The sequence below is a fragment of the Macaca thibetana genome, chromosome 10 (assembly GCF_024542745.1).
Source record: "Macaca thibetana thibetana isolate TM-01 chromosome 10, ASM2454274v1, whole genome shotgun sequence".
NCBI lineage: Eukaryota > Metazoa > Chordata > Mammalia > Primates > Cercopithecidae > Macaca > Macaca thibetana.
Genome location: NC_065587.1, coordinates 74,776,678 through 74,801,946, shown reverse-complemented (window position 1 = coordinate 74,801,946; position 25,269 = coordinate 74,776,678). Strand labels below are relative to the sequence as shown.

The following is a 25,269-nucleotide window of genomic DNA, read 5'->3' as shown; positions in this document are numbered from 1 at the left end:
GACCCTGTTTTTCTGTAAATGTAGATAACTTTTATGTAATTCATGTTCTTTCAAAGAATTGTTTTATTTGGCTTGTAGAGAGGTGTTAGGATGTTCAGGTATGGAAGATTTTATTAATTTTTTAAATTTTTTTTTCACTGCATTGAGAGAAGCCTTATTGAGTAACTTAACTTCCCACTGAGACTCCTACAGCATTAGCATTATAAACACTGGGACTGAGTGACTGACAGACAGACAGCTAGATACGACAGTATGTCAATTCCATTCAGATTTTAGTGGCTCCACCTGCTATTTAGATTCCATCTGTAAACTGAATTATAGCAGGGGTCTTTTGGGGAGAGATTGGCTGCATGGGTTTTTTGGTATGTGGTTTTTTAGTTGTTATGTCTTGATTGCACTATAATTTACATGCCGTAAATTCACCCATTAAGTATACGCTACAGTGATTTTTGATCAGTTTATACGGGTGTGTAACCTTCACCCCAATCCAATTTTAAAACCACTTCTGGCTGGGTGTGGTGGCTCACGCCTATAATCCCGGCACTTTGGGAGGCCAAGGCAGGCAGATCACCTGAGGTCAGGAGTTCAAAACCAGCTTGGCCAACATAGCAAAACCCCGTCTCTACTAAAAGTACAAAAAATTAGCCAGGTGTGGTGGGCAGTCGCCTATAGTCCTAGCTGCTTAGGAGGCTGAGGCAGGAGAATCACTTGAACCCGGGCAGTGGAGGTTGCAGTGAGCCGAGATCACACCACTGCCCTCCAGCCTGGGCGACAGAGCAAGACTCCGTCTCAAATAAAAATAAATTAACTAATTAATTAATTAATTAAAATAAAATGAAACACCTCTTCCCCAGAACCATTTTTGGTCAGTCCCTGGCCTCAGCCTCAGCCCCAGATGACCACTGGTCTGCTTTGTGTCTTGAATTTTGCCTTTTCTAGAAATTTCATACAGATGGCCTCATACCACATGCAATCTTATGTCTGGATTCCTGCACGAGGCATCATGTCTTTGTGCTGTATATGTTGTTGTGTGCGTTCATAGTGCATTCCTTTTTATTGCTGAGTGGTAGCCCGTTGTATGAATGGTACCACATTTTGTTTATTTGTTCACTAGCTGAGCGACATTGGACTGTTTACAGCTTGGGGCTATTACGAATAAGGCTGCCATGAATATTCTCATGTATGTTTTGTTTTCATTCGTTTTTGGAAGATTCTGCACCAGCTCCTCAGGTGTTCCGTGACACCTGGCAAAGTTCATAAAACATGACAGACTTTAAGATTTTTACCATTGAAGTGCCCTAAATCCCACACACTTGGTTCTGCATTTGTCTTCCTTTCCCTGAAGCCTTAGAAGTGCTGAGAAGGGCTGGGCGTGGTGGTTCACGCCTGTAATCCCAGCACTTTGGGAGGCCGAGGCGGGCGGATCACCTGAGGTCAGGAGTTCAAGACCAGCCTGGCCAAAGAGTGAAACTCTATTTCTACTAAAAATACAAAAAAATGAGCCGAATGTGGTGGGGCCCATCTGCAATCCCAGCTACTCTGGAGGCTAAAGCATAAGAATCACTTGAACCCACGAGGCGGAGGTTGCAGTAAGCCAAGATCGTGCCACTGCACTCCAGTCTAGGTGACAGAGCAAGACTCTGTCTTTAAAAAAAAAAAAAAAAAAGTGCTGAGAAGGAGCATGCCTGTGCAACAGGTCATGTTTCCCCTTTATCTGATAGCAACACTGTTGGCTGGTTTTGGCTTACCTTAGATTTTTACATTGCTTATCACCCTTTTTCTTAGTATGCATAAGGTTAATACGAAAGGAAAAACAAACCAATGCTAATCAACTCATGATAAATCTGCTTAGGTACTCAGAGTATCTTTCTAGTCCTCTTCCATGTTTTCTTCAACGTTAGTATTTTTTTCCAAAGGATAGGTTAGGTTGGTGCAAAATTAATTGCGGTTTTTGCCATTACTTTCAATGGCAAAAACCGCAATTAATTTTGTACCAACCTCATATTAAAATGTATATTCACGGTAAAAAAAAAAAAAAAAAGGGGGCCTTTTTTTTAATGGGTATACAGTTTCAGTTGTGCAAGATGAAAAGCCTTCTATAGATGGTGATGATGGTTGCACAACAGTGTGAATATGCTTAATGCCACTGAACTGTATACTTAAAAATGGTTAAGATCAGGCCTGGCATGGTGGCTCACACCTATAATTCCAGCACATTGGGAGGCCAACATGTAAGGAAGGCTTGTGGCCAGGAGTTCAACATCAGCCTGGACAACATAGTGAGACCCTGTCTCTACAAAAAAAAAAAGAAAAGAAAAAATTAGCCAAGTGTGGTGGCTCACACCTGTAGTCCCAACTGCTGGGGAGGCTGAAGCAGGAGTATTGCTGGAGCCCAGCAGTTCAAGGCTGCAGTGAGCTCTGATTGCACCACTGCATTACACCCTGCATGACAGAGTGAGACCCTGCCTCTAAAAAACAGGGGGGGATGGTTAAGATGGTAAATATTATGTTTCATATATTTTACTACAATTAAATTATTTTTTAAAACTCAAACATAGGGTGGGCACAGTGGCTCATGCCTGTAATCCCAGCACTTTGGGAGGCCGAGGCGGGTGAATCACCTGACATTGGGAGTTTGAGACGAGCCTTGCCAGCATGGTGAAATCCTGTCTCTACTAAAAATACAAAAAAAAAAAAAAATTAGCAGAGCATGGTGGTGGGCACCTGTAATCCCCGCTACTCAGGAAGCTGAGGCAGGAGAATCACTTGAACCTGGGAGGCAGAGGTTGCAGTGAGCGGAGATTGTGCCATGGCACTCCAGCCTGGGCAACAGAGTGAGACTCTATCTCAAAAATAAATAAACAAACAAACATAATAAGAAAGAAATTAGAGTAAAATCAAAAATAAATAAACAAACAAACAAAATAAGAAAGAAATTATTTAGAGTAAAAATGGAAAACAGTTCTGTACCATGACCATTCTCCTAAGAGGCAGCCACAGTTAACAACTTCATGACCAACCATCCTTGCAGACTTTTGTAGACATGTTTACAAACATATTTTTGAATAGATTTTCAAGACTTTGTGTTCCCTAGATAAGTAGGATCACTTGTTTGCTCTGTAACTTGTTTCTTGTTTCTTCATAACATATCATGGCTATCTTTTATGTCAGTATAAATAAGTCGGACTCACTTTTTTTAACCAATGAAAAATAATCAAAGGAAAGGCTAAACTGTAGTTTATCAGGACTTAAATGTGCTGAACATTCTTGTAGAAGTATCTCACAAGTGCTTACATTTCTTTGGAACAGTAACACTGGATGTGCTTATCAAAGGGCAAAATGATACTAAAAGCTTTATATCACCAAATTACCTTTCTACTAACAGCATCTGTGAAAGGGCTGATATCCCCATATCCTCACCAACATCAAACATTACCAGTATTTGTAATGTAGGTAGATGTGATAGGAAAATGGAAATTAGGTCATCTTGCTTTAGTTCGAATTCTCTAGTAATTAGTGAGATTGAGCATCTTTTCCAATGTTTTTATGGCCATTTTGCTTTCTTCTGTGAATTGCCTGTTTATATATTTGCCACAAACTCTATTGAGTTATTTATACTTTTCATATGATTTATAGGAGTACTTTGTATATGATGGACATCATTTTTTATATTTATTACAAATTTTTAAAATTATTCAAATATTTCAAATATTTTTTTCAATCTCTATCCTACATTTTACACATTTATAACCTTCTTTAGGATTTTTTTACCATTAAAAATGTTTAATTTTAGGTTGTCAGGGCAGCCTTTGCATCATAACTTTTAGGCCTCTTGTCTTGCTTGGAATAGACTTCCCCATTTAAAGATTACAGAAGGTATTCCCTCATGTGTCCATCTAATAATAGTCATGGTTTTTCTGTTTAGCTGTTTTATAATAGCTTTTTGAGATGCAATTTACATGCCACACATTTACCTGTTTGATATGTACAATTCAGTGGTTTTTAGTATATTCACAGAGTTGTGCAACCGTTAACCACCATCTAATTTCAGAACATTTTCATCACCTCAGTAAGAAACTCCATACCCAGTGGCAATCACTCCCCAGTTCTCTCCTACCCTCCCAGCCCTGGGCAATCATCAGTCTATTTTCTATCTCTGTGGATTTGCCTATTCTGGAAACCTCCTATAAGTGGAATTACACAAAATGTGGTACTTTATGAATAATTTTTTTCACTTAGCGTAGTATTTTCGGAATTCATTCATTCATTCCTATTATAGTATGTATTATATTTTATGTCTTTTTAACGCTAATATTTCCTTGTTTATGTATACTACATTCATTCATCAATCAGTGAACTTTTGGATTGTTTTCACTGTTTGACTGTTATGGATAATACTGCCATGAACATTCATGTATTCGTTTGGAATTTTTTCTTTGATTTTTTATTGTAAAATATACATAATATTTACCATTTTAACCATTTTTAGATGCACAATTTAGTAGCATTAAGGATATTCACAGTGTTGTGAAACTATCACCACTATCTATTTTCTCTCTCTCTCTTTTTTTTTTTTTTTTCCTGAGCTAGAGTCTCTCTCTGTCACCCAGGCTGTGATCATAGCTCCCTGCACCCTCAAACTCCTAGGCTCAAGCAATCCTCCAACCTCAGCCTCCTGAGTAGCTGGAACAGGTGCATGCCACCATGCCTGGATAATTTATTTTATTTTATTTTTTGTAGAAACAGCAGAGACTCATCATGTTGCCTAGGGTGATCTTGAATTCCTGGCCTCAAGCAATCCTCCTGCCTCAACCTCCCAAGTATCTGGGACTATAGGCACGAGCCACTTTTTTAAAAAATAGAGACAAGAGTCTTGCTATGTTGCCCAGGTTGGGCCACTGTCCATTTTCAAAACTTTCTTATCATCCCAAAAAGAAACTCTGTACCCACTAAACAGTAATTCTTCATTGCCTTCTCTCCCTTGCCCCGGTAACCTCTATTCTACTTTCTGTCTCTATGAATTTGCCTATTCTGATAGTTTTATAAGTGAAGTCATCCAGTATTTGATTTTTTGTATTTGGTTTATTTCACTTAGCACAGTATCTTCAAGCTCATTCATATTGTATCATGTATCAGAATTTCATTCCTCTTTTTTTTTTCTTTTTTCTTCTTTTTTTTTTTTTTTTTTTTTTTTTTTTTCTGAGGCAGTCTCACTCTCATTGCCCAGGCTGGAGTGCAGTGGTGCAATCTCAGCTCACTGCAACCTCTGCCTCCCAGGTTCAAGTAATTGTCCCACCTCAGCCTCCCAAGTAGGTGGGATGACATGCGCCTGCCACCATGCCCGGCTAATTTTTGTATTTTTAGTAGAGTCAGGGTTTCACCATGTTGGCCAGCTGGGTCTCAAACTCATGACCTCAAGTGATCTGCCCACCTCTGCCTCTCAAAGTGCTAGGATTACAGGTGTGAGCCACTGTGCCCAGCCAGAATTCCATTCCTTTTTAAGGCTGAATAGTGTTCTATTGTATGTGTACAGCATTTTATTTATCCATTCAGCTGTTGATGTACATCTGGACTGTTTCTACCTTTTGGCTATTATGAGTATTATTGCTGTAAACATTATTGTACAAGTATGTGTTTGGATGCCACTTTCAGTTTGTCTGGGTGTACATGTAGGAGTAGGACTGATGGATTATATTCTATGTTTAACTTTTTAAAGAACTGCCAAACTTTTCTACAGAGGCTGCATCATTTTACACCTAGCAGTGCACAAGGGTTCCAATTTCTCCACAGCCTCACCAACACTGGTTATTACCTGTCTTTTAGATAAGAGCCATTCTAGTAGGTGTGAAGTAGTATCTTATTGTGGTTTTATATGTTTAAATTATTTAATCCATCTGTAATTTATATTTTTGGATAGTGTAAAGTTATTTTTTTGTTTCGATTTGTGTTCCAAGTGGCTAGGCATTTTCAACACTGTTTATAGTGTTGAATTCTTCCTTCCGCTGCTGTTATAAAATGTCATTTTTATATTTTAATATAAAATTAATATTTTATATTAAATTTATATACATACATAAGTCTGTTTTTAGATGAGGTTTTATTGACACTTTACCAATCGCTACACTAGTACCATATCATTTTATTTACTGCAACTTTATAATAGGTTTTAATGTCTGGGACGACAAGTGCTTTACTCAACATTGTTCTTTTTCCGTTTCTTGGCAATATTTGAACATTGTGTCTTCCAACTTAACTTGAGAATCAGCTTGTATAAAGTTTCATTAAAAAATTCCCATCAGATTCTGCTTGGGATTGCAGTGGGCTTGCAGATCAGCATGGGGATCCCTTCTGTTACACTGTTTATCTATTGTACTGTTTATCGTATGAACCATTTTTACTATCTATTACTACCAATATGTAGATAAAAGAGAGAGAAAATAATGGAATCAAAGTTAGGTTGTGAAGAAGCAGCAGCAGCTCTGGAAAATGTTTGAAGTAAGTCAGTTCTGAATTCAGAAGTAAAATGGGCTGGAGGGCCAGGCGCAGTGGCTCACACCGGTAATCCCAGCACTTTGTGGGACTGAGATGGGTAGATTGTTTGAGCACAGGAGTTTGAGACCAGCCTGGGCAACATGGCGAAACCCTGTCTCTACAAAAAAATACAAACATTAGCCAGGTGTGGTGGCACACGCCTGTAGTCCCAGCTACTTGGGAGGCTGGGGCACAAGAATTGTATGAACCCAGGAGGCGGATGTTGCAGTGAGCCAAGATTGCACCACTGCACTCCAGCCTAAGCGACAGAGTGAGACCCTGTCTCAAAAAAAATAAAAAATTAAAAAAAAATTTTTTTTTAAAAAGGCTGAGTATTTGGCACAATAGAAGTGTTCCTTTCATTTACCTGAGCTGAAGTTTGCTGCATCTGATTAACAGAGAATGGCCTCAGCTGTTTCAGAATTTTTGTATTGTGGGATGTAAATATACCTCGTTACACACACACCTCTGTTTTTATCTCTAGTACGATGCTGTCCGAATAAACCAACTCTACGAACAAGCCAGGTGGGCCATTCTCTTAGAAGAAATTGATTGCACAGAGGAAGAAATGTTGATCTTTGCAGCTCTACAGGTATGGGGACTTCAGTACCTTTTCTCTGGAAGGAGACAAACCAAGTTTGTTCTGCTTAAAGTTTCATATGCTTCATACTAGTTTTTTTTTCTTTGAAGAAATATCTGAAAATAAAGAGAGCAATTTTTTTCTGTATTTTTTATTTTGCTTTCTTCTTCAGAGCAGAACAAATTTTTAATTTAAAATGTTCCTCATCATCCACACACGCTCACATCCTATGTAAGACACTGGTCTTGCAATTAACATCTCTTCCCTACTGTAAGCACACTCAGTGATGAGAAAGAACCAGCTGTAACATGACTAACCATGGACCTCAGAATGACTCAGGTTAAAATGTCATTTTCCCCACACGGGAAGGAGATCTCCTCTTAGAAAATGTTCAGTATTCCAAGGGAATAGTCCTCAAAGGAAAAAAAATGGCTAATGGATTCATTTATATGTATAACATTTCTGTTTACAACATTTCTAAAATTTCTGTTTTCATTTTAGTACCACATTAGCAAACTGTCGTTGTCTGCCGAAACACAGGATTTTACAAGCGAGTCCGAGGTTGACGAAATAGAAGCAGCGCTTTCTAATTTGGAAGTAACCCTAGAAGGTGGAAAAGCAGACAGCCTTTTGGTATGAACTCTTTCCGATCACCCGGAACTGTGGCTTTCTTCTAACTGATTGACAAGTATAAATGAACTTTTCTTTATTAGAAGAGAATATTTCATCTGATTTTGGAAAAAAAAAAAAGATTCTCTTCACCTAACAAGCTTCAACCTAGCAAGAACTAACTAACTTTTCACGGGTTAGCTCTGTAAGGGACTATATTTTCATTTCTACTAAAGACAATACTTTGGTGTTGTATTTCTTCCTAGGGATAAGTTGGCATGGTGTGAAGGAGCCACTGCCGAGGGCTCCACTTCACTAGCATAGAATGTGGAATTGGTCCCTAAACTTAAGTCTAGAAAATACCACCCTGTCTATTGCATGGGGCAACTGTGAGAATAGAATAGAGAAAATTGTTTCTTTTTTTCTTTCTTCTGAGATAAGCTGAAGTAAGTAGTGCAATCAAGGCTCACTGCAGCCTCAGCCTCCTGGGCTCAAGCAGTCCTCCCATCTCAGCCTCCTGAGTAGCTGGGACTACAGGCACACACTACCAGGCCTGGCTAATTTTTGTATTTTTTGTGGAGACAAGGTTTGCCATATTCCCCAGGCCGGTCTCTAACTCCAGGGCTCAAGTGACTCTCCTGCCTCAGCCTCCCAAAGTGTTGAGATTACAGGCATGAGCCACTGTGACTGGCCAAGAAAATTCTTTACAGATAAAAACCTTATTTCTATTTACTTTGTCATCCATTTCAACTAGACAAGCTTGACAGAAGTTGTGGCCTTTTTCCGGAACATTGCAAAAAGTTTCTGAATGCTTTTGACTTCAGGAGATAAACAAAAACCCTCCAATAAAACAAAGATACCTGTTCTGTCATCTCTTTCTCCTTACCCGTGAAAGGTGAATGTCAGCTTTATAACTGAAAATCCCCCTCCTGTTTAATTCACTCATGAGGTGCCACCCTTTTCTTTAACTTCAGCCATGGGAATAATTATTAATCACATTGAATCAGAGAGGTGGCTCCACCATAATTGGATGTAAACAGTAATCATGGATTAGATTGTGTTACTATATTCTTCTGCATTGAATGTATGTTCTCTTATCATTAAATGTCCTCAAATAAGAAATTGGTCTCATTCAGGAGCAAATACTTAATGCAAACTAAATGCCAAGATTCTTTAGAGATGCAGGGCCCTGTCTCACGCTTACAGAAGACACAGGCCCCATGAACTTGGAGTTCTCTGTTGTCTACTTTCTCCACTGAATAAATACAACAGGAAAGTAATTCTTTTTAGAATAAATAAAAAGTTATGTCCTCCCTCCCTTAATAGTTTTACACGATGCTAACAATAGGCTTTTCAGTTTGAAAACAGGCACCAGCCTACATTCCAGAATGAACTTTGAACCAGGTTCACTTTGAAAGTTTAATCAGTGATTAGGTATAGCAGGAGTTACCCACTCTAATATAAAAATTGTAAAGTCTTTTGTTTGCATATAAAAGTAGTCATTTCTAATTTAGATTTTTAACTTGAATGACAGTTATAGGGAGTACTTTATCCATTTTTTCATTTTTTTCATCTCTCGCTTTTCATTTTTGTAATCTATGACACAAACAGAAAAGTGAAAAATATACGTATGTGCAGCTTAACAAATGAGTATTCAATTGTCACCCAAGTCACCACCGAAATCAAGAAATACAATTTTGCCAGCCACCTAGGGGACCTCAACAGGGCCCCCATTCACCTCCCAGCCCTCCTCACTCCCACGCCCGGTTAACTATTGGAAATGTGGCGAGTGTAACTGAAGAACTGAGTTTTTCATTTTATTTAATGTGAATTAATTCAAATTTAAATAGCCACATGTAGCAAGGGACTGCCATGTTAGACAATGCAGGTTGAGTTTCAGCATCACTTATGAAGTTCCTGCTTTTGAAACATTATTTGTTTTTTCTTAGGAGGACATTACTGATATCCCTAAACTTGCAGATAATCTCAAATTATTTAGGTAAGTAACCTTTAATGGAGAAAAGGAGTTACTCATAAAAGTCTTGAAGATAAAGAGTACAGGGGTTTAAATTGTATATCCCTGAGGCAGGTTCATGGTTCAAAGGTAAAATGTGGGCTTTGCCATCAGACAGACAATGGGTTGAGTCCTAGCTCTACCACACATACCAGCTAGGTGACCTTGGGCAATATATTATGTCTCTGAGCCTCCATTTTCCAATCTATAAAATGGGAATATACCTCCCCTTGGGCTTGTTGGGAGGATTCGATGAAATAATGCATATGAAGCATTGAGCATGGTACGTGGTTCATAGTACGTGCTCAGTGAATGCTGGTGTGTAACGCTCGGTGAATGGCTGGGTTCACATCAGCAATAATAAACACATCTGCCATACAAGAGCTTCTAGTAGGATCCACCTGGGAGGCTCAGTACTCATACCATTTGAAGTCTCTCTTATAGTTTAAAAGTCATTTCTCTCTAGAACTTTGATCCTGGGCTTACAGAGAATAGTCACCTTAGTTTATCTACCTGTTTAAGTACTTCTAATAAACTCCCCCATCACCTCAGGTTGATGTGAAACTGCTAAAAAGGCAGAGAAGGAGTTTTTGTTTTCATGGAAATAATGGACTGCCACCTCTACGATGATGCCAAGGTGTGTTAGTATGAAAGAAACAAGGCTCTTTGAAGTCCTATCAGTTCCTTATTTCCCTTTATGGTTTGTTGACTTTTCTTTACCAACTGGCACTTCACTGGGGCAGTTGGCTTTAAAGGAAACACAAGTTGCTTTTGATAGCACATGATGCAAAGAAAGACTTAGAAAAAATGAACAGTGAAGCAGGTATAAATGAAAAACAAGTGTCCAAAGGTAACAATATTTGTCACTGGGTTTCTGCAGGTTTGGTTTTCGGGGTTTTTTACTGTGATTATAGGGTGTGGTCGCAAACAATAGGGTCATTCTTTTTTTTTTTTTTCTTTTCTTCCTTTTTTGAGACAGAGTCTCACTCTGCCTCCCAAGCTGGAGTGCAACGGTGCGATGTCGGCTTACTACAACCTCCGCCTCCTGGGTTCAAGCGAATCTCCCGCCTCAGCCTCCCGAGTAGCTGGGAGTACAGGCGCCCATCATCATGCCCAGCTAATTTTTGCATTTTTGTAGAGACGGGGTTTCACCATGTTGGCCAGGCTTGTTTTGAACTCCTGACCTCAGGTAATGCACCCACCTCGGCCTCCCAAAGTTCTGGGATTACAGGCATGAGCCACCACGCCCAACCAGGGACATTCATTCAACTTCCCTGGCATAAATTGTTGTAACCACATTTCACTCATATTGTTATAGTCAGAGCTACAGGAAAAAAGTAACCATTTGAATCCACAAATACATCTTAACAAAGTATTCATAATTGTTCCACAAAAAAATGAGTTGCCATATTCTCTGTAGAGGGAAAATCAAGCCCTTCACAAACCAAATGGTGACTGTAGCCTTCCTATGGACATTTCTGATGAAGAAGGTGATAATTCTAGAGTTGAACCCACATCACTATGCTACCCTGAACTGTCACAGGCTTTTGGTGTGACTTAAACTCTCAAAATTGCCCTCATATTTGGCCAGTGGATACTATCTAAGTTCTCAAGATGTTGCATTGAATACATAATATAGTTCATGGAAGGAAGAAACAAATGAAGGAAGGAGAGAGAGCTCGTAGGAGGGAAGAGGGGAGGGAGATTGGAGAGTGGAAATCTATTACTGGTAGGGTGGGGCCTCTAACAGGCCCTTCATTTCCTAGACCTCCTTTCCTCATCAGTACGAGAGTATTGGACTAATCCTTTGATTTTTAAGTTTTTTCTTTTACAGTGAAGCTCTTTAAAAAAAAAAATCTATGAAATGTATTATGTAAATAGTGGACTTCAGTGTCTAGCAACAGGCTCTCAGCTCTAATGCAAACTCTGATCTTACTATGAATACATATGCATGCTAGATAAAATAAAAGAATTATAAATACAGAATTAATCATGAAGTGAAACAGAAACACCAACTTACAGGAAATGAGGCAGGAATCTAGTTCTACAAATGCAGCATCAGCCACACAGAGGGATTTAGGGAATAGAGACAGGTTGTCATGATTGGAGGCTAGGATTGTAATTCCCATGTAGGGATAGAAGATGAACACAGGATAGAAGTCCTGTGTAAAGCAGGAAGTGAGAACTGAAGCACCTGCCTAAAGGTGGAAACGTGCAAAGGCTGCCCTTCTGTTGAATGAAAAACAGAAAAACTACTCATTAGCCAAAGAAAGCAGTAAGGAAGTTCATCCTTGCATGGGCTTCTGTGTGGAAATGAAAGTATCTCTTGAGAAATCAGAGCCAAGGCTGTGTCACACACAGATGTAGATATAATTTTTTTTTTTGAGACAAAGTCTCACTCTGTCACCCAAGATGGAGTGCGGTGACGTGATCACAGCTCACTGCAGCCTCGACCTCACAGGCTCCAGCGATCCTCCCACCTCAGTCCTCTTAGTAGCTGGGACTACAGGCATGTGCCACCACGTCTGATTAATTTTTGTATTTTTTGTAGAGACAGAGTTTCACCATGTTGCCCAAGCTGGTCTCAAACTCCTGGACTCAAGGTCTGCCCTTCTTGGCCTCCCAAAGTCCTGGGATTACAGGCATGAGCCACCATGCCCAGCCTAGAAACAAATTTAAATGTTTTATGTGTTTATGTAATAAAGGAATCCTGAAAACATAAAATAGAAACAGATCCGGGATGACAAAACCTATGAAGCCCTAACATGTAGTTGCAAAAATACCTAGAGGGGAATATCCACAACCAAGCAGGCATGGGCCTTCCATAGAAAACGGCAACCTCCTGGCCGGGCATGGTAGCTCACACCTGTAATCCAGCACTTTGAGAGGCCGAGAGGGGTGGACCACGAGATCAGGAGATCAAGACCATCCTGGCTAACACGGTGAAACCCCGTCTCCACTAAAAATACAAAAAAATTAGCCGAGAGAGGTGGCAGTAGCCTGTAGTCCCAGCTACTCGGGAGACTGAGGCAGGAGAATGACGTGAACTCGGGAGGCGGAGCTTGCAGTGAGCCGAGATCGCGCCACTGCACTCCAGGCTGGGCGACAGAGCGAGACTCCACCTCAAAACAAAACAATAACCTCCTAAAAAATAAACAAACCTCTAATAAAAATTACTAATCATGTGAGTTAATAAACCACCATGAAAGACACAGACCCGACAGGCAAGAGGATTAGCAGTTTCAATAATTTCAGGTAATAGAACAATCTGAAGAAACCATAAAATGAGTACATTTAGAATCATTAAGTAAATTACAAAGTAGAAATTATAATAAAAGAGAACAGGCAGTATTGAAAAGGAACCAAAAGAAATTCCAGAAATAAAAAATATAATCATAGAAATTTAAAATTGATGGGGTGTATTAAAAACATCAAGTTAAAAAGCACAGTTGAAGAGACGACTCAGAAGTGATTTCAACAGAAGGAGAAGGTTCAACAAACATCTACTAGGAGTTCCAGAAGAAAAAATGAAGGAGAAGTAAGCATTCCGAAGAGAAGGCTAGAGAATTTTCCATATTTGTTAAAAATAAAAATCTGTAAATTTAGGAATCACAGATCTCAAAATAAATTTACTATAAATATGCATCTTGGTAATGCCAACCATTAATAAGACAAAGAAAAAAAAGACAAAATTCTTACAGAGGAGCAACAATGCTGTGAGCAGCAGGCTTCTCATTGGCAATAAATGTAGGCTGGGAGATAATGCAGAAAGTGCTAAGAGAAGAGAACCGTCCATCTAAAATTTTGTGCCCAATCGATCTTTCAAGAGTCTTTTTTTTTTTTTTTTGAGACAGAGTCTCGCTTTGTTGCCCAGGCTGAAATGCAGTGGTGCGATCTCGGCTCACTGCAAGTTCCGCCTCCCGGGTTCACGCCATTCTCCTGCCTCAGCCTCCGAGTAGCTGGGACTACAGGCGCCCGCCACTACGCCCCGCTAATTTTTTGTATTTTTAGTAGAGACAGGGTTTCACCGTGTTAGCCACGATGGTCTCGATCTCCTGACCTCGTGATCCGCCCGCCTCGGCCTCCCAAGTGCTGGGATTACAGGCGTGAGCCACCGCGACCCGCCCAAGAGTCTGCTTTTTGCACACCCCTAGGTATGAACCAGACAAGATACAATCCTACTAGTAAATTACATATTTAATATCAACAATCATTTATGCCAAAACTGTAAGGTAACCACTATTGGAGAAACTACTTTGAAATAAACAAAATGACTTCGCCACAAGGTTATAGAGAGAGACCACACATAATGTCCATTCATTGAGTCATTTATAGGCAAGTTACTGTTTCAGTCAGACTTACACAGTGGGCTACAGGAGATATCAGAGTGATTCATTTTATGGAAACAAGAGTCTTAAAATATACTAGAATCTTTATAATAAATAAAAAGATGGTGAGGGATCATGAAAATCTTTGGCCTCACAGTAAGGATCACTGGTTTTCATATGGAAAATCACCTGTAAGGAGGGTTATACATTTTTGTTTTTCCAAAAAAATAAGGCCGGGAGCAGTGGCTCATGCCTCTAATCCCCAGCACTTTGGGAGGCTGAGGCAGGACTGGTCTGAGCCCAGTTTCCCTACCCCTAGCCCCTAGTAACCACTATTCAACTCTCTACTTCTGTAAGTTTGTGTGGTGACCCGCGCCTATAGGCCCAGCTATTTGGGAGGCTGAAGTGGGAGAATCACTTAGGCCCAGGAGTTTGAGACTGCAGTGACCCTGATCGTTCCACTGCACTGCACCCTGGGCAACAGGGCGAGACTCTGTCAGAAAGGAAAAGAAAGGGAAGGGAAGGGAAGGGGAAGGGAGGGGAGGGGAGGGAAAAGAAAAAGGAAGAAGGAAGGAAGGAAATAGAAAAGAAAAAAAGAAAATACATAAAAAATAAGTGTTTCGAATTGATGACCTTTCTGTGATGATATGTGGCCATCAGTAGTAAGACCCTTGATGTTTTCAAAATAATAAACACATTAATCTCTCCTTTAAGAAAAGGTTACTATAAAGTAAGTGAGAACGTAACTGATTTTTGAAAGATTAATTCTGTACACACACTAAGGCTGTGAAGAGAGCCTTTTGAAAAGTTATTTGGAAATGTTTCTGTGGTTACATGCCTTCTGGGGAAGGGATGCTTAAAGGGTAGAAAGTTTCGGTTATGCAAGATAAATGAACTCTGAGCTCTGCATACTGGCTTACACCTGTAATCCCAGCTATTCAGGAGGCTGAGGCAAGAGGATCACTGGAGGCCAGGAGTTTAAGACCAGCCTGGGCAACATAGTGAGATCCCCGTCTCTAAAAAAATCATAATAATAAATTTTTTTTTTTTTTTTTTGAGTCTTGCTCTGTCGCCCAGGCTGGAGTGCAGTGGCACAATCTCATCTCACTGAAAGCTCCGCCTCCCAGGTTCACACCATTCTCCTGCCTTGGCCTCCCAAGTAGCTAGGCCTACAGGCGCCCACCACTGCACCTGGCTAATTTTTTGTACTTTTAGTAGAGACAGGGTTTCACCACGTTAGCCAGGATGGTCTCGATCTCCTGACCTCGTGATCCACCTGCCTCAGCCTCCCAAAGTGCTGGGATTACAGGCATGAGCCACCACACCCGGCCTATAATAAAATTTTAAAAGATAAGTAAGTTCTAGATATCTACTGTACTGCATAGGGCAGTTTACTAAACAGGTAGATCTTATGTTAAGTGTTCTTATCACAAAAAATAAGAAGAAAGGAAGTGGGAGGAAACTTAGAGCCGTGTTGGCTGTCTATGGTCTTAATGGTGGTGATGGTTTTACAAGTGTATACTTATTCCCAAACTCATCGAGATACACACATTAAGTATGTACAACTCTTTATATGCCAATCACACCTCAATACAGTGGCTTTTTTTTTTTAAATCTACACACTTTTAAAACTTGGAGACAGAACTTTTCTGTGTTAAATATCATCCAAATTAAGAGTTCTGGCCGGGCACAGTGGCTCATACCTGTAATCCCAGCAATTTGGGAGGCCGAGGAGGGTGGATCATTTGAGGTCAGGAGATCGAGACCAGCCTGGCCAACATGTTGAAACCTGTCTCTACTCAAACTACAAAAATTAGCCACATGGTAGTGGCGTGCGCCTGTTATCCCAGCTACTGGGGAGGCTGAGGCAGGAGAATCACTTGAGCCTGGGAAGTAGAAGTTGCAATGAGCCAAGATTGCACCACAGCACTCCATCTAGTCTGGGCAACAGAGTGAAGCCCTGTCTCAAAAAAAAAACCAAACAGAAAATTTTTAATGAGAGCCTGTCTCGCTCGTTCTTAAGCACATCATTCACCACTCAGCATCTCCTCCACTCCCCCTTCCCCTACCCTGCCCAGGCTTTGATGCATAGAACAGCAGCAATGATTAGCTTTGTTAATGTGTCAGAAGCATCCTGAAAGATGAACCAAAATTCCAGGCAGGAGACAGGAGAAGGAACTTGAGATCGCTTGATACTCTTAAGGTCCAGGTAAAATGGAGAAGTAGGGCCTCATTCTTAAGCCTAAAGAAAAATATGTAGCTGCCCAAGATTAAACCAAGACCTTATTACCTATATCTTTTGGTTAAAGGTTGTGTCTTTATTATTCTGAAAATACTATTCATTTTGGAGAATCTGAGTATTAAACAACCTTCTAAATATGTTCCTTAGAACTGCTTGGGCATGGAGGCTCACCCCTGTAATCCCAGCACTTTGGGAGGCCAAGGCAGGTGGATCACTTGAGCTCAGGAGTTCAAGATCAGTCTGGCCAATATGATGAAACCCCGGCTCTACTAAAAATACAAAAATTAGCCGGCCATGGTGGTATACACCTGTAGTCCCAGCTACCCAGGAGACTGAGGCATGAGGATCACTTGAACCCAGGAGAAGGAGGCTGCAGTGAGCCAAGATCGTACCACTGCACTCCAACCTGGGTGACAGAGCAAGACCCCATCTCAAAAAAAAAAAAAAAAAAAAAAAAGAGCTGTCTTAACTACAGCCCACAACATGATAAATACTAGTTTTTTGTTGTTGTTGTTATTTGTTTTTTGTTTTTTGAGAGGGAGTCTTGCTCTGTCACCCAGGCTGGAGTGCAGTGGCGCAATCTCGGCTCACTGCAGCCTCCGCCTCCTGGATTCAAGTGATCCTCATGCCTCAGCCTCCCAGGTAGCTGGGACTACAGGCTCACGCCACCACAGCTGGCTAATTTTTGTATTTTTAGTAGAGCCGGGGTTTCATCATGTTGGCCAGACTGGTCTCAAACTCCTGAGCTCAAGTGATCCACCTGCCTCAGCCTCCCAAAGTGCTGGGATTACAGGCATGAGCCACCACACCCAGCAAATAAATGCTATTTTAATACAGTGTTTTTTCTTAATCCTGGAAATGTTAACTTCATAAAATGTTTTTCAAAATTATTTTATAACTTGTATGTAATATTCTTCTGTAATACACTGAGGGGATTTTGTTGGGTTTTTTATTTATTTATTTTTTAGAAACAAGTCCTCATTCTGTCACCCAGTGTGATCATAGCTCACTGCAGCCTCAACCTCCCAGGCTTAAGCAATCCTCCCACGAAGCTGGGACTAAAGACACACCACCACGCCTGGCTAATTTTTCTTTTTTTGTAGACATGTGATCTTGCTGTGTTGCCCAGGCTGGTCCTGAACTCCTGACCTCAGGCAATTCTCTCACTTCAGCTTCCCAAAGTGCTGAGGTGATGACACTGCACCCGGCATATACTTTTTGTTTTTTTTTTAATGCGCACCTTCTTTCATATCTTTGTGTTAAGGATAACATATGTTTAGCTAAGGAAAGACTAGTACTAACATGTTATAAAAAATTGCCCCAAATTACATATGAATGGTTCCTCTCTTCTCCAAGAGGAACACCAAGGTTCCTCTCTTCTCTCATTCTTGATGCAGAAACCCACCCCTCTGGCATGAGATACCCTGATCTGCCCCCAAGGCCGGATTTCTTCCACGGAACCGCATACTAATAATTTCTTTTCTCTGCCTATCTCCAACCCCTGTCCTGCCCCTAATTCATTCTCACATTGCCTATTTTGAATGACCCAACCTTTAAGCCTGCCATTGGCACCACCAACATTGTCTAGTCCACTGTATAAAGTTTTCTGGCCCCAACAGATACCAATACCACTGTTGGATACCTTCCCCCAAAATAGTTTTTAATAACAGTAGAGTCTATATTGACTAGCTGTAGATATCGCTGATTTCCGTGGCTCACTGAGAATTCTCTCATAGTTTCTCTTAAGAGTCAAGTGGAAACTACAGAAAATGCTGCTCATGTTTGTATCTGACTTGTATGTATGATAACTTGAAGCTTGGGCTGTCCACATGGACAGCTTTTTCAAATGTAAAAAGTATGCCGAGATTCCAAATGTCACCAGATTCATGTCAGTTTCTCACATACACCATCACAGTTTAGCACTTCAGTTGCGTCAGGCGCTGTGATAAGCTCTTCATGTAAATGATCTCATTCTGTCCTCACAAAAGCCCTGGGTTCCCAGACTACAGCTGTCCCCATCACACAGAGGCAGTGCATGCAGCCCAGGTAAGTGCAGGATCTTTCCCAGGGCACACGTGTAGACAGTAGCAGAGCCAGGTGTGGCCCCAGGTGGAGCCTTGGTGTTAAAACCTACATCTCATATCAGCATTTCATTTCTAGTAATCAGAAATTAGCAACTTGAAAATTATTTTTGGAAAAACAAAGTGTGTTTTGTTTGACAGGACCTCCAGAGCATCTGATCTGCTTGAAATTTGCAATGTGTCCTACATTTCTGGATGGTGGTTTAAACGTTTACTATCCTTTAATTTGCAGGCCCAAGAAGTTACTACTAAAAGCTTTCAAACAATACTGGTTTGTCTTTAAAGACACATCCATAGCCTACTTTAAAAATAAGGAACTTGAACAAGGAGAACCAGTAGAAAAACTAAATCTTAGAGGTAAGAGTACCCTATATCTTGCTGTGGCTCATCGTAAGTCAGGGCAGACGCCGTGGCTCAAACCTGTAATCCCAGCACTTTGGGAGGCCGAGGCGGGCGGATCATCGGAGGTCAGGAGTTCAAGACCAGCCTGGCCAACATGGTGAAACCCTATCTCTACTAAAAATACAAAAATTAGCCAGGCATAGTGGCGCATGCCTGTAGTCCCAGCTACTTGGGAGGCTGAGGCAGGAGGATCACTTGAACCTGGGAGGCGAAGGTTGCAGTGAGCCGAGATCGTGCCACTGCACTCCAGCCTGGGTGACAGAGTGAGACTCCATCTCAAAAAAAAAAAAAAAAAAAAAAAAAAAAAGGAGCAGATTAAAGGCAGGATTCCCACACAATGAGGCATTGTTTACTTCTAGAGGAACCACCATAACCATGTCACTGTTTTCCAAATGACAGCCTGGCTGCAGCTGCTCTTCAGAGCATAGGCCTTGAATGCAGTCTAGTAAACATGGTTATTTGCATTTTGCTGTTCCATCTTTCCCGGTGTGTCCAGAGTTTATGATGTGGTGGTAATTCATCTCCAAGAGTATAGCACATGAGGTGCTGCAAGATCCTGAAAAGCCTTCTGTATTCCAGAACAGTTATATTTAATTCAGTGTCACTTTAATGCCTATTCTAATTTCTGAAGGTCACTGTGAGCGTCCTGATGACCATCTATGAATTGAAATATTTAATTAACCAGTACACTCAACTCTCATTATTGTGGCAATCAGAGAATTCCTTCTGCTTTGATTTAAAGTTCATATACATAATTTTTTCTATGAGTTTGGAGAGCCAACATTAACCTGAAAATGAACTAAACTGACTTTTTGATTTAAGAAAACCATAAAAGAAAAGCATTTTTCTTTATCTGTTAATTGTTCATAAGATTTATCTAGTTATCCATTGATTAATGTTATCAGCTTGCTCCTCCATTTTTCAAAACCGAACCAAATCTGAGGGGCTTATATTCAAAGTCTTTATTTCAGATACACACCTGATGTTTATCTAACAGATGCCTCAGAACTCAGTTTTTTCCCTGATCTTTGTCCTTCAGGCTGCGAAGTTGTGCCCGATGTAAATGTAGCAGGGAGAAAATTTGGAATCAAGTTACTAATCCCGGTTGCCGATGGTATGAATGAAATGTATTTGAGATGTGACCATGTGAGTAAAACCCCAAGAATGTTAAGTCACTTCACCTCTACTAAGCCTAAGAGCAAAACCTAAAAATGTTTTCACAAATTTAGAGCACTATTGTGTCAGTCAGCTATTGCTTTATAACAAACAATCACAATGTAACAAAATCACAATGACATTCAACAGTAAACATTCGCCATGCAGTGGCTCATGCCTGTAATCTCAGCACTTTGAGAGGCCAAGGCGGGCAGATCACCTGTGGTCAGGAGTTCCAGACCAGCCTGGCCAACATGGTGAAACCCCATCTCTACTAAAAATACAAAAATTAGCCGGGCATGGTGGCAGATGCCTGTAATCCCAGCTACTTGGGAGGCTGAGGCAGGAGAATTGCTTGAACCTGGGAGGTGGAGGTTGCAGTGGTAGCCAGGTATGGCAGCACACATCTGTAGTCCCAGCTGCTTGGGAGGCTGAGGCAGGAGAATCACTTGAACCCGGGATGCAGAGTTTGCAGTGAGCCAAGATGGCACCACTACACTCCTGCCTGGGTGACAGAGCAAGACTCTGTTCCCCCCCCCCAAAAAATAAAAACAATAAACATTGTTTTCTGAAAGATGTGCTGAAAGGTAGGCTGGGGATTGGATGATCCAGGGTGGTGTCAGCTCGTCATACGGGTTTGGAGACACAGGTTTGGCAGGACTGTGCCTCTGGTTGAGCTGATTTTATTTATTCTGGGTCCCAGGTTGCCTGGGGAAGATCTCCTCTTGATGAGGGCAGAAGTGTGAGAGGGCACATGGCAACACATGCACCTCCTAAAGCTTAGGCGTGAAGTTGGCACACTGTCACTTCCACCCACATTCCATTGGCCAAAGCAGATGACATGACTAGCCGGCAGTCAAGGGATGGGAATTGCACTGTCCCTGGTGGGAGGAACTGTAAAATTATATAGCGAAGGTTGTGGATGGCAGTGCAGGTGTGTATTAGTCCATTCTCACATTGCCATAAAGAACTAACTGAGACTGGGAGAGAAAAGAGGTTTAATTGAGTCCTAGTTCCACAGGCTATACAGGAGGCATGGCTAGGGATGCCTCAGGAAACTTACAATCTTAGAAGGTGAAGGGGAAGCAAGCACATCTTCACATTGTGACAGGAGAGGGAGAGAGTGAAGGGGGAAGTGCCACACACTTTTAAACCATCAGATCTCATGAGAACTCATTCAATATCACGAGAACAGCAAGAGGTAAATCCGCCCCCATGATCCAATCACTTCCCACCAGGTCCCTCCCCCAAAACTGGGAATTACAATTCAACATGAGATTTGGATGGGGACACAGAACCAAACCATATCAGCAGCAGTAAAGATTGAGGCCAGTAATTCAATGTTGCTCACCTACTGTCGCACTGAAGAACACCCATCTTTAACTGCATTCCGGGCACTTCTGAGGACCACTCCTGTTTACTCCCTGAAGTCAGAAATAAAACACAGACATTAAACAACAATAGAAGCCACCACTGACTTGTTAAGATCCCATAATGGCCATGATTCTAACCTTAGACTCTAACCTTAGAGTTAGAGTCTTTACCAAGGACAGACAAGGGTACAAATAATATAGGAAATCAGCTAATTTTTTTCATCATTTTCTTTTGTCATAGAGATCAGATGTGATACGAAAATGGAAATACATATCAAGGAAAGTTCTCTGATAGTTTACAGTTTCACCACCTATCTGTGCCCCATGGCACTTCTTTGTGTCCTTGGATCTTTTTTTTTTTTTCTTTTTTCTTTTTTTGAGATGGAGTCTCGCTCTGAAACCAGGCTGGAGTGCAGTGGTGCAATCTCGGCTCACTGCAACCTCCACCTCCTGGGTTCAAGCGATTCTCCTGCCTCAGCCTCTCGAGTAGCTGGGACTACAAGTGCCCACCACCACGCCTGGCTAATTTTTTGTATTTTTTAGTAGTGACGGGGTTTCACCATGTTAACCAGGATGGTCTTGATCTCCTGACGTCGTGATCCACCTGCCTTGGCCTCCCAAAGTGCTGGAATTACAAGTGTAAGCCACCACGCCCAGCATTTTTTTTTTTTTTTGAAGACAAACTATTGTTCTGTCGCCTAGGCTTGGGTACATTGGTGCAATCTCTGCTAACTGCAACCTCCATCCCCTGAGTTCAGGGGATTCTCCTGCTTCAGCCTCCTGAGTAGCTGGGATTACAGGCATCTGCCATTACGCACAGCTAATTTTTGTATTTTTACTAGACACAGGGTTTCACCTTGTTGGCCAGGCTGGTCTCAAACTCCTGACCTCAAGTGATCCACCCACCTCAACCTCCCAAAGTGCTGGGATTACAGGCATGAACTACCACACCCGGCTCTTGGATCATCTTTAAATGCAAAATTCCCTGCATGCAATTTATCGAAGTTGACATTCCTATCCTCTAGCCTCCCAGCATCTAGAAACTTAATGCAGGACTCAAAAGCTACTGTCAGGTGTTACATTAGGTGATGAGCAGTCATTCAAAACGTGTGCCACTTCACTTCTTGCTTGGAAGGTGATGGTTTTGCAATGTAACGGGGAAGAAAATCCAAGTCCGCCTCCGTGTGCAGCAGGGGGCTTTGCACTTGAGCGTGCTTCTCAACCTTCTGCTGTTTGCTGCAGGAGAATCAATACGCCCAATGGATGGCTGCCTGCATGTTGGCATCGAAGGGCAAAACCATGGCAGACAGCTCCTACCAGCCAGAGGTCCTCAACATCCTTTCCTTTCTGAGGATGAAAAACAGGAACTCTGCATCTCAGGTGGCTTCCAGTCTCGAAAACATGGATATGAAGCCAGAATGTTTTGTGTCACCACGGTGTGCAAAAAAACACAAATCTAAACAGGTACTGTTCATCGTGTTAGGGCAATTGTTTGCAGTAAATTCTTTATGCAAACAAAAATAAAAGGAGGATTTCCGGCTGGGCATGGTGGCTCACACCTGTAATCCCAGCACTTGGGAGGCCAAGTTGGGCGGATCACTTGAAGTCAGGAGTTTGAGACCAGCCTGGCCAACATGGTAAAATCTCTATCCTGAACATACAAAATTAGTGAGATGTAGTGGTGCACACCTGTATTCCCAGCTACTTGGGAGGCTAAGGCAGGAGAATTGCTCTAGCCCAGGAGGTGGAGGCTACAGTGAGCTGAGATTGCACCACTGCATTCTTGCCAGGGTGACAAAGCAAGACTCTGTCTCCAAAAAAAAAAAAAAAAAGAGTAATTCCATCTGATTAAGAGTATCATCATGAAAAAATCAGTTGATGGTAAAATTTGACTATGTCCAGAATATTAGATGATGTTATGAAATTATTGTTAATTTTGTTAGAGGTGACTGTACTGCTGACTAAACATGCAGGTATTCCCAGATTGAACTTAATGCTTTAGTTCTCACAAATTAATAATTAAAATTATGCTTCTATAGGAGTGGGTTAAAAGTTGCACAGATGAGCTGATTCATGTAGAACCATTGTCTGTGGCCGCTCCGCAGACCTCAGAAAGAGGGACCCCAGAGCTCTCCAACTGCACCAACTTTAGAAGTTTATGTGTCGGGTGATCCTTTTCCTGCTTCTCCCAGTGATTGTTGTATCTTGTAGAAAAAGAGAGAATGAATGAATGAGAATGGATTGTCTTTGTAGAGCCGCAGTCGGGCCTTGAGGGTATTGTTCTTACGGGGGATCCAGAGCTAACAGGGTGATTACAGAGCAGCTGGTGCCTGTGAGGAGAGGTTGATGCCTGTTTCTGTTCAGCTGGCTGCCCGGATCCTGGAGGCGCACCAGAACGTGGCCCAGATGCCCCTGGTCGAAGCCAAGTTGCGGTTCATCCAGGCGTGGCAGTCACTGCCTGAGTTCGGCCTCACCTACTACCTTGTCAGGTGATTACAATGTTCACTTGTTTCTCACACTTTCCATCCAATTTTAAGTGGCTTTTGGGGAGCCCCAGTTTTCTCATTTAGTGTAGAATACAGAACGCTTTTTATTTGAGAATATTGCCCTTTTACAAATAGCCCTGATACTTTGGGCTGCTCATAAACATTTTCCATACCTTCTAAGTGCCAACACCCCTGAAACTCAGCTAGATGTGGGAAAGGAAATTTTAAAAGGAGGTTCTTTTAGGATAACTACATTTCCAAAACCAGACGGTAAACATCACATATTGATTTTATGAAATCTGTAACTTTTTTTTTTTTCCCCAAGAGATCAGGGTTGGGGGTGTCTCACTTTGCCGCCCAGGCTGGTCTCGAACTCCTGATCTCAAGCAGTCCTCCCACCTCAGCCTCCCAAAGCGCTGAGTTTGCAGGCATGAGCCACCACACCTGGCTATGACTTTCTTTCATGTCAGCTTTCTCATTTTTGTGTCTTATACTGTGTCTCCTAGTGTGGCTTTGCAGAATTTTTAGGTTTTTAGAGAGGCCCCAGCAAGCTCTGTCTTATTTCTACCCAGCTTTATCAGGTAGCAACCCTGTTCTCCCTGGTCTCTGAAGATTTCTGGATCTGAAGGATGCATACGAGGCCCATCTATTGCCCCCAGAAAGATAGCTTAAGTGACTTGTCCAAGTTCACCCCCTAGTCCAGGGCACACCTTGGCATAAAGCCCTGTGTCCTCATTTGTTATCCCTGCCCAGCACTACGGCTCTGCCCCACTGTATACAATGGATGGTTTCCCAAAACATATCCACCAGCATGCTTGTAAATCAGATTACATTTTTCAGTTCAGTAAAGAAGACAGATGCTTAAGCAAAATCTACACCCAATCCTGCAGTACAGCAAATACTGTCACTTTCTCGTCTTATAATTTGCGGGTGGGAAAATTGGTTTGTATTTTTAAGTGTTGACAGTTTTTGTTTTCTTGGCCCTTTCCAAAGACTCCATTTCTCCATTACTTCTAACAGGGGAGTCTATTCAGAATTTCCAGCCGGGCGCGGCGGCTCACGCCTGTAATCCTAGCGCTTTGGGAGGCCAAAGTGAGCGGATTGACTGAGCTCAAGAGTTCAAGACCACCCGGGGCAACATGGCGAAACCTCATCTCTACTAAAAACACAAACAAATTAGCTGGGCATGGTGGTGTGCAGCTGTAGTCCCAGCTACTCAGGAGGCTGAGGCACTAGAATGACTTGAACCTGGGAGGTGGAGGTTGCAGTAAGCTGAGATCGTGCCACTGTACTCCAGCCTAGGTGACACAGTGAGACTGTCTGTAAAACAAAAACAAAACAAAAACAAAAAAATGGACTTTCCTATTCACTGAAATATCTCATTTAACATCAGTCCCCAATGTTTGTCCCAAACAAGCAACTCTTTCTGCTTTACTTACTCCAACAAAGGAGTGAGGAAGGGCAGAGT

At 41.6% G+C, this 25,269-nt stretch overlaps 2 protein-coding genes across 2 annotated transcripts in view; both read left to right on the top strand.

Moving 5' to 3' along the window:
* TRMT6 (tRNA methyltransferase 6 non-catalytic subunit) overlaps positions 1–25,269 on the top strand; it is a 267,426-nt gene that overhangs the window by 100,041 nt on the left and 142,116 nt on the right. The window lies entirely within an intron of this gene.
* The window catches only part of FERMT1 (FERM domain containing kindlin 1), a 48,980-nt gene that overhangs the window by 18,073 nt on the left and 5,638 nt on the right, over positions 1–25,269 (top strand). Inside the window, exons 6-12 of the mRNA XM_050745272.1 lie at positions 7,016–7,123; positions 7,613–7,744; positions 9,670–9,719; positions 18,618–18,742; positions 19,827–19,933; positions 22,558–22,779; positions 23,680–23,804. Of these exons, the coding sequence (XP_050601229.1) occupies positions 7,016–7,123; positions 7,613–7,744; positions 9,670–9,719; positions 18,618–18,742; positions 19,827–19,933; positions 22,558–22,779; positions 23,680–23,804 (869 nt within the window). The remainder of the gene's footprint in view (positions 1–7,015; positions 7,124–7,612; positions 7,745–9,669; positions 9,720–18,617; positions 18,743–19,826; positions 19,934–22,557; positions 22,780–23,679; positions 23,805–25,269) is intronic.